Source organism: Cyprinodon tularosa, unplaced genomic scaffold (assembly GCF_016077235.1).
Source record: "Cyprinodon tularosa strain WSP-4 unplaced genomic scaffold, ASM1607723v1 ctg313, whole genome shotgun sequence".
In the NCBI taxonomy this organism is placed as follows: domain Eukaryota; kingdom Metazoa; phylum Chordata; class Actinopteri; order Cyprinodontiformes; family Cyprinodontidae; genus Cyprinodon; species Cyprinodon tularosa.
The window spans coordinates 523,049-532,525 of record NW_024039023.1 but is presented as its reverse complement, the minus strand read 5'-3'; the positions used below and the strand labels follow the sequence as shown (position 1 = coordinate 532,525).

The 9,477-nt window shown below is 38.7% G+C and overlaps 1 protein-coding gene across 1 annotated transcript; it reads left to right on the top strand.

The window, feature by feature from the left end:
- The first annotated feature begins 311 nt into the window (after nucleotides 1-311).
- LOC119788283 (corticotropin releasing hormone binding protein) lies at nucleotides 312-7,817 on the top strand. Its single transcript, XM_038292521.1, has 8 exons — nucleotides 312-504; nucleotides 610-703; nucleotides 959-1,116; nucleotides 2,111-2,321; nucleotides 2,511-2,656; nucleotides 4,618-4,683; nucleotides 7,317-7,434; nucleotides 7,528-7,817. Exons 1-8 carry the CDS (start codon nucleotides 424-426, stop codon nucleotides 7,680-7,682), a joined length of 1,029 nt encoding a protein of 342 aa, XP_038148449.1. The 5' UTR covers nucleotides 312-423; the 3' UTR covers nucleotides 7,683-7,817.
- Nucleotides 7,818-9,477: the final 1,660 nt, after the last annotated feature.

Genomic DNA, 9,477 nt, shown 5'->3' with positions numbered 1-9,477 from the left:
AATTAGTAACATATTGTTTGGGTAGAGTCACAAAAGCATCACTAAAGTCTGCAAAACAAAATAAACTTAATCATAAAATCTCTGGTTTTGCAAGATTTTAGATAAAAAAAAAATTCAAGCACATTGAGTGCTAAAATCAGCAAGAAGCAAGGACAGGTTGGGATGATAAGTCGTGATCTATCTGCTCGTTGACTCCAAGTTGGCATCAGCTGGGCATCTTTTCCTCTGCGTCTTATCTCTCCTCACGCTCGCCTTGATCTCGCCCTCGTCACAACCACGCAATTGGTCAAGGGAGGAGGCGGTGGGTGACTGCGGGCCCCTGTGACTGGCTCCGTGGCGGATTGGACGGTATAAAAAAGCCGCGGTGACCGCAGAGCAGACCAGACCTCTCTGACTCTGCCCAGGTGAACCTCACTGCGCGTTATGGAGCGCACTTTCCGGGAGCAGCTCTTCTTTCTGTTCCTGTGTCTGTCCGTCCTCAAGGGAGACTGCAGGTACATTGAGGTGAGAGTAGCGACTCTAAAAAAAACCCCAAAAACTTCATTATTCTATAATAATTATTATAAAAAAGAAATAAGTGAAATCAAATATTTATTTTCTATCCTACAGAACAACGACATCTCAAAAGATGAACTCTATTCGCTTATTAGCGCGGATCTCAGGATGGAAATACCTGATCTGTTAATGTATCGCCGACCTTTGCGTAAGTTTTGCTCGATTAATAAATAAGGATGTGAAATTATTTAGAAAGAAGAAAAAAAAAATAACGCATTGAATTACACAAGTTGCAGCCATTTCCTCCTATTTTACAAAACATTTAAAATATTTACTAACTTTAAAGATTAAATAGAAACAAATAAAATCTCTAAAGTATTTTTTATGTCTAAAATCTGTGTGAATGAGCTCCAGTATTGCTTGTGTTTGATTTTAATGAGCATCCTATGTAATGGACCATCAGGTTGCCTGGACATGGTGGCGATGGAGGGCCAGTTCACCTTCACAGCAGAGAGCCCTCAGCTCAGCTGTGCAGCTTTCTTCATGGCAGAGCCCACTGAGCTCATCACTGTGGAGTATGACAGCGTGGACATCGACTGCAGCGGAGGAGACTTCATCACAGTAAGAAGGAAGATTTATTACACCAAAACACACTGTTGACACCTTGATGCATTTAAAATTAAGTACATTAAAAGCCACTTGTGCATCTTTCTAGTCGCTTTTGTTATTTTGTGGAAAGAAATAATAATTGCATAATGGAAAGCTTGTTGAAAATGTTTGTTTTTCTTGGTTTTCTGCTACTAAGCACTGGAAATGGATAATTTGCTAAGATTAGTAACACTTTTGGAAAAGCTCCTTAAGCATGAGCATTGGGTTAAACCGGTTTATTCTTACTTCATGCCAAACACATCTAAAGCAAGAACAAAGCTGCATCATATTATTATTAATATTATTATTTATCATTTAAAATTGGAAACAGGCTGTTCAACCTCTACAATTTGCTGCACACTGACTGAAAATAAAAAAACCCTTAATGTTTAAAAGCTTATCAATTGCTTGCAAGCTGTTGAATTGTAAAGTGCCTTAGATGACAACTGAAATGAATTGGCGCTATATAAATAAACTGAATTGAATTGGCAAGCATCAGCCTGTTTGCAAATATATCCGCTCTTAAAAACACATATACTCCAAAGCTATTCTGCAAAAGCTGAAGTAATGCAGTCTTTTATTAGAACTACAACAGACAGGCAGCATGTCTTCATAGCAGCGCACTACAGGCTGGTTACCAGAGATGGTTTGACAAATTAAACAGATTATCAAATTTTTCTATTCCCAGAGTGAAAAGTCAAAATAGTCTTTGCAATTAAAAAGTTTGCTTTAATACTTCTTCATAGTTAGAGTTTATATTAATGCCTTATTCTACGACCGATAAGTAATTCATACAGATGTTTAAGAAACAATAAATGTCTTATTTTAGAATGATATTTGAAATAAAAATCAATAATGTTACAGATTTTCCACAGTATCTAGATCATACCCATTCGTAGTGAAGCTTTACTCAGGATTGCTTTTAGTTTTCTCCCTCTTTCGGTGTGTGTTAAATTGTTTTATGCAGATGTTTGATGGATGGGTGATGAAGGGTGAAAAGTTCCCCAGCTCCCAGGATCATCCACTGCCTCTACACGAGCGCTATGTGGATTACTGCAGCTCGGGATCAGTGAGGAAAAGCGTGCACTCCTCCCAGAACGTTGCAATGGTCTTCTTCCGTATTCACAGCGCTGGCAGCAGCTTCACCCTGACTGTCAGGAAGCACATCAATCCCTTTCGTGAGTAGTAAAGTGTTTCAGTCAGAGAAACTCACTGGTAAATTCAAAGATTTACAAAAGATGCAGCAAAGAAGAAATAAAATATGCCCACCTTTAGACGCAATGCATTTCTTTAGTGCACATTGTTTGTCTCAATTCTGAAACCTGTCAATCAGTTATGTGTCATTGGCATTTCCCTTTCCCTTGCAGCCTGTAATGTTATTTCACAGTCACCAGAGGGCAGTTACACAATGGTGATCCCCCAGCAGCACAGAAACTGCAGCTTCTCCATCATATATCCAGTGGCCATCGACATCTCAGAGTTCAGCTTGGGACACCACAACAATTTCCCCAAGGTGAAAATTCATAAATCATGCAGAGATGTTGGATTAGAACTCCTGAATCGTACTCTAAGAGTTTGAAGGTCAAGTCCAGATTTTGGGATGATTAAAATCAGCGCATTTGAGTTCAGGTTAAGTACCTTAACATTTGGCGAAAAGAAAGGGTAATTAACTTAACCAGACAATGAAAAAAGGAGAATACCTTGTTGTCATTATAATAACGTAACATTACACTGGTTAAGGAAAATAACCAGCATAATAGCATTATGGCACAGTTACCCTTGTACTATGTAGTTCACTACTATAACTCCATTTTTTTACGCTCTAGGGGGAAAAAAAAGAAAGAAATAGCTTGTGGCTTTTCTTCAAGTACAGCATTTCCCTTATATAGCAGTGGGACCAACAGTGAACTTTATAAAGATAGTCCTTCCTTTACGCTGCAACCAATCAGCATACATTGTTGATGGACGCAGTGTAACCACAGTTAAATTTTTTGTCTGTTTTTGCCTGTGTAAGGCTCTAACTCTCTCTCCATAAAGGTCCCATACCAAAAAGTGCAGCACTAAAGGACAATGTACATAATAGTACTTCTATAAAGGTTAATAAGCCGGTCTACTTTCTGAGAAGATTTTTCCTGAGTTTTAAGAAAGAAAAAAAAACAAGCGTTTTGGTTATGGCTGGGCAGTTAAAGGTATAGAGGACAAGCTTTTATTTCCGAGTGGATCATCTAAATAAGTGGTCCTCCTAATTGTCAATCATTCTGGTGATAAGTTTACATGAGGCCGTCCTACGTGCTCGTCCAGTTAGCTATCTTTTTCTGCGAAGAGAATCATTGAAGCTCACCTTTCTCACCGCAGTTCTTTGAAAATGGCCGATGGTCATAAGAGAAAAAGTGTCTATGAAGTGTATGAGAAGAAAAGAAATGATCAAAGAGGCAGATATCCCGTAATGCTTTGCACGGAGAGCTCTCCTCGCAAAGCATTATGGGATTTGCTGTCACAGCGGCCTGCTGTAACCATAGGTTGTCACTAGCCGACAGTGGCAACTAAAAACAAAGATGGCACATGCACCGCGCAGTGGAGGTGTTACGTGACCAACGGGGAGCGAAAAGTAAAGATCATCTGTCTGAACGGTCAGTTAATTGAGTTTGCTATAAAGTCTACTATATAGTCCCCTCTATATAGTGATTGAGGGATGGCGGACATTCGGGCACAATAAGCTTATAGAGAGAGTTGCAGCTAGGATGCACATCCATGCATGCAAGTAGAAAGAAGTGCTTTTCCACAAAGCAGTAAAGACCTGCGAGACAGTGAGACCGTAGAGTCAAACATCTACATAAAATCACAGCATTGGTTAAAAAATATCAAAATTTAGATTTTTGGCAAAATCATTCAGCATATCATGCTGTTAGAGTGTAGGCAGGTAAAGCCCTTTGAGACCAGGGTAAAGAGGGCTCAGCAAACAGCTCTGATGATCAAACCCCATATGTCCTTTAAAAAGGCAGTGGTTAAGCCACTCCTCTCTTACCGTTTGGGTAGCTGCTTGTTCTGATAGCGTTTATTCAGTCATGCTAACCTTGTTCTACTGATTAACAGCTTATAACTCTGCTTTAATTACATTAATGTCTTAGTTTCTGTTTTTAGTATAAAGTCATATGTTTATGCTTTTAAGAGATGTTTATTCCAGAACATGTTTTGAGGTTTATGTAAACCTTTTTGATTTACTTTAAACACATGAATTGACATCTGCATTGTCTGGTTATTTACTTAGAAACTAAAGATGCAAAATGGTGTTTGGAGACATTGCATTGCCAATAGTCTTCCTTTGTTGAAAGAACACATGTAAGATTTGAGTAGCTGCCAGCCTTTACAGTTAAGTGATTTTTAGGAGCGAAAATTTTAGTGTTTTCATTATGTTGTTTTAAGGCAGTTGATTTGGTATGACGGACTTTACATGTTGTATTTTGTGTTTCCCAGAGGAAGCTCACTGGTGGTGAACAGCCTTCAACCTCAACTTTCCATGTGAATAATCACCTATTCTCTGTAAGTTTCCACCCAATCAAAAAATGTCTTATAATACAAAGGTTTAGTTTCAAGAAAACCAATGAATTAACCTGTAATTTAGTTTACTAAACCCTTATAATCTTTTAACAGAGTCTCAGTTATAACAATATTTTAATTTATTTTCAAGGGATTTTTTTTAACAGTATAATATATAAAAAAGTAAAATATTGTTAATATTTTATGAAACATGTTCATTTATAGCTAAATGTTGAAGACCTCCAGCTTAGGGTGTATTTTTTTGCATCTATTTTGATTACATTTGAAAGCCAAGTGGGGCGGGGGCTGAAAATGTGTATGCCTTTCTGGTAAGTGGGATTTCTTTTTTTCTTTTTTTTCGCAAGGAGGTTGTTAGCAAAATTCTTCCAGTAAATGGCCCTATCGTCCTCTCTGCATTGCAGTCGTCCTGTCTCCTTTGCAGCCTAGAACCCTCAAAGAATCATGGTTCCACCTCCATGCTTTAAAGCTGGGATGCTGTTTCTTGGACTTTTACTCATATATGGCGAGTTTAATTTAATCCAAAAACTTCTCTTTTTGTCTAATCGGGCCACATGACCTTTTCCCATTTCTCCTCTAGATTATCCAGGTGGTCTTTGGCCAACTTCAGACCAGCCTGGATATGCACTTGCTTGAGCACAGGGTCTTTGTATGCAATACAGGATTTTAATCAATAGCAGGATAGTATGTTAGAAGTGGTCTTATTGGAGATTGTACTCCCAGCTCTGGACTTATCCACCACCTTCCTCATGATCAATGATGCCCAGTTGAGATCTTGCATTGAGCCCCAGACTTAAGGAGACTGGCCATCATGTTAAACTTCTTCTATTTTCTTATATTTGCACCAACAGCTGTCTTTTCAAAAACAGGGTTTCCGCGGGTCATTAAAAATCATTAAAAGTCGTTAAATAATTATTTTTTAAATGAAGGCCTAAATTGGCATTCAAGTTAATTAAATGTGATTATTTTGCCATTTAAAATGGTTTATTAAAAAAAATGTTTATACAAACAATTTATTCAGTGGTATATATATATTTGCAAAAATGCAAATATATCACAATATATTTGCACGGAACTGCTTCCGGCTGATCGTCAAGCCGTATGTTCGGTAAAGAATCTCAAAGCGGAGAAAAAGCTGTAGAATGGGGAAAATGCTAATTTCAGCAAAAGTGGCTGGAAATCTTGGAATTGTAGCCAGCCAACAGTAAAGATGAAGAGGGAATTTGCTGTGTATACATGAGAGTCATGGGTACTTGTTGCATTAAAATTATTTTTAAGAGCATTAGATGAGCATTAAAAAGCATTAAAATAAAGTTGCTCATTCCTGTATAAACCCTGAATAAGCTGCTTTCCTACTTTTTTGCAGCCAATCCCATCATTATGTTGTTTGTGGAGAGGCTGGAGATTGTCTAGCTGAGTGTATTTGTATTTTCTTGTGGATCCCCATTAGGTACAACAAGATGCTGCTGCCATTCTCCCTTGAGTGGACAAGTGTATTTTCATACAGATGGTTTAAAATAGGTGCAGTTAATTCAAGTACAGTAATGCGTAGAGAGCAATAAGATTTCTTAGAAAATAACTAAAAAGCATGTGAAAGCTGGAAACCTTACTAGGTGATAGGCAAGCAAATATTTTTGAAAAGAAGGATTAAAAAATGCCTATGATACAAATATAAGGCTTCTACATTCTTTGCGACCTGAAAAACTGCAAAATCAACTGTATATCAAATGTTTGTTTTCTCCACTGCATGGGAAACCATTTTCCCTCCAAACATTTTCATATATGAAAGGTCAACTGTCAGTTATGGATGCCTTCTATTTAGCCTTTATTATCAATGTCAAATTGATATATCTGTATTCAGGAAGGAATTATACATGTTATTTCTGGTACATAAAAATAATGCCCCTTATCTGCCACACAGCAGCAGAATTAGAGCCAAATGTCCTTTTTTTCCTCTAAGCAAATGTTACATGTGGTGGCCTTCTTCCAGTCAGCTGGCAGCAGGTGGAGCTGCACTACATCTGCGTTCCAGACGGATCACTCTGTCACTTTCTCTGCTACTTTCTCTATTCCTATGCTCTGGATGTGCATTTATATGGACTTAAGCCCAAGTATTTTATCCCTGACTTTATTCCTGGGAATAATAATAATGATTTGGGGCTCTTTACTTTAATCTAATAGAAAATCTGTGAAGGAGGTAGACATCAGGGTGATGGTAAGGGGGCTTTACCTTAGTAAAGGGTCATAAACTCTTATTCACTGAAACACAAATGTTCCAAATCTCATTAAAACCAAATAAAACAAAAATGGGCTGTAATACCTATATATATGATCAAAATTATGGTTGCATTGTGACAATTTATAGTCATATTTCATGGAAATTTATAACTACAATTAAACAAACTCAAACCAAATGCTGTGTGTTTTTGAAATAGATTTTATTAGAGATATGAGGATTAGGAAATAACAAGTATAATGCATAAGTCGGCTTGAAAGGGATAAAAGGATTGTTCTTGGTTCTGATACCAAAATGATTCCCTTCTGGTAACGATAAGTTACTTTAAAAAAATAAATTAACTTGTTCTAAAATGTTCAAATATATGTGCTACTGTCCATAGGGATCCTTACCTGGTTGTGCAGAGTCTGAGGATTACGTGCAGTTGTTGGGAGGAAGTGGTATTGACACATCTAAGCTGCTTCCCATCACAGACCTCTGCATCACCTTCACTGGACCCAGTAAGAAAATTCTTCCTATCCCCCTCATTGTAGGCATGTGATTGACCTCATCAAGACCTGATATGTACTTTTTCTTCCTCACTTCCTGTGTAGCCCACATGAAAATTGCCTGCGAAAACACAGTGGTGAGGATGGTGTCCAGCGGGAGGTTTGTCAGTCGTGTGTCCTTCAGCTACAGGCTTCTGGACAGCCAGGAGCTACAAACGATCAAACTCAATAATGTGGAAGATTTCTGTTTCAGCAACTGATCCCAACAGGGTCAAATTGTAGCAAATGCATCTTTTGACTGCCAAACATTTCTTAAGTCATTTCCCACCATGTCAGTCTAGATTCCAAGGAGATTGAAGTAAGATGAAAATGAATAAATATGATGTGAGAAAACATTTACTGGCATGTTGAATTTATTTCCCCATGGTATCATTTTTATGGCTTATTGTTGTTGCAAAACATGCTGTATCTCAGTTAAATTGTGTTTTATGAAATTGATGTTTCTATCTATGCTTTTTTTACATTTACTTATTGACATGGTGTTATTGTTATATAATTATTCATGGGTTTGTGATTCTTGAAGTTGAACGGTGCTAAATGAGTGTCCTTTTGTTTGTATGAATGATACACAATGTACTTTGTTGATTTATGTTAAGCAGAAAGTTAACCTAATAAATATTAGTATCTGGTGCCAATATTCAGTTAGATTTGGTTTAAAAACATACTTTTGTAATAAATTTTTATTGCATAGCAAAGCATTTACTTGTGGTTGTCTTACTCCATTTTACAAAAAACATAAGCAGATTAGCATCTTAATGAATCAGAATCAAGTTTATTGCCAAGTAGGTTTGCACTAACAAGGTATTTTACTTGGTGTTGATGGTCCAGACAAATTATATATACAGAATCTAAAATCTACAATTTATAGCTATATACAATATAAAACATACAATATAGCCATATACTATATATAACAGTAGACTGTGCGTTAATATATAGCAGGAGATCTGGAGATGCTAAGTTGGTGTAACGTAGCATCTCCAGGCTGGTAGAGGATGGGAAGAGACTGTGCTTGTGGCGTGAGGTTTTAGTCCTGATGACCCGCAGCCTCCTGCGAGAGGGAAGTGACTGAAATAGTTTGTGGCTGGGGTGGAATGGATCAGCCGCAATCTTCCCTGCATGTCTCAGAGTCCTGGAGGTGTACAGATTCGGAGAGATGGAAGATTGCAGCCAATCGTATTTTTTGAAGACAGGATGACACGCTGCAGTCTGCCCTTGTCCTTGGCGGTGGCACCAGCATACCAGATTGTGATGGAGGAGGTGAGGACTCCCTGATGGAGTAGAAGTGCACCAAAATTGTCCTTGGCAGGTTGAATTTTTTCAGCTGCTGCAGAGGTATATCCTCTGCTGAACTTTCTTGGTGAGTGAGTTGATGTTCATCTCTCACTTTAGGTCCTGTGAGATGATTATTCCCAGTAAGCAGAAAGACTCCACTGTGTCAATAGTGGAGTCACAGAGGGTGATGGGAATGGGTGGGGCTGAGTTCCTCCTGAAGTCCACAACCATCTAAACTGTTTTTCAGAGCGTTGAGCTCCGGGTTGTTCTCCCTGCACCAGGTTGCCAGATGGTCAACCTCACACCTTTAGGCGGACTTTTCACCATTAGAGACAAGTCCGATGAGGTTGGTATTGTCTGCGAACTTCAGAAGCTTGACAGACTGATGGCTGGAGGTGCAGCTGTTGGTGTACAGGGAAAAGAGCAGAGGAGAAAGAACACAGCCCTGGGGGGTTCCAGTGCTGATGAGCTGTGAGTCAGAGACATGTTTTCCCAGCTTGACGTGCTGCTTCCTGTCAGACAAGTAGTCTCTAATCCACCTGCTTGGGGAGTCAGGAACACTCGAGCTTCTCCTAAAGCAGAGCTGGGAGGATTGTACTGAAGGCAGAGCTGAAATCCACAAACAGGATCCTGGCATATGTACCTGTGCAATACAGGTGCTGGAGGATGCAGTGAGGGGCCAAGTTGACAGCATTGTCTGCAGACCTGTTGGCTCTCTAG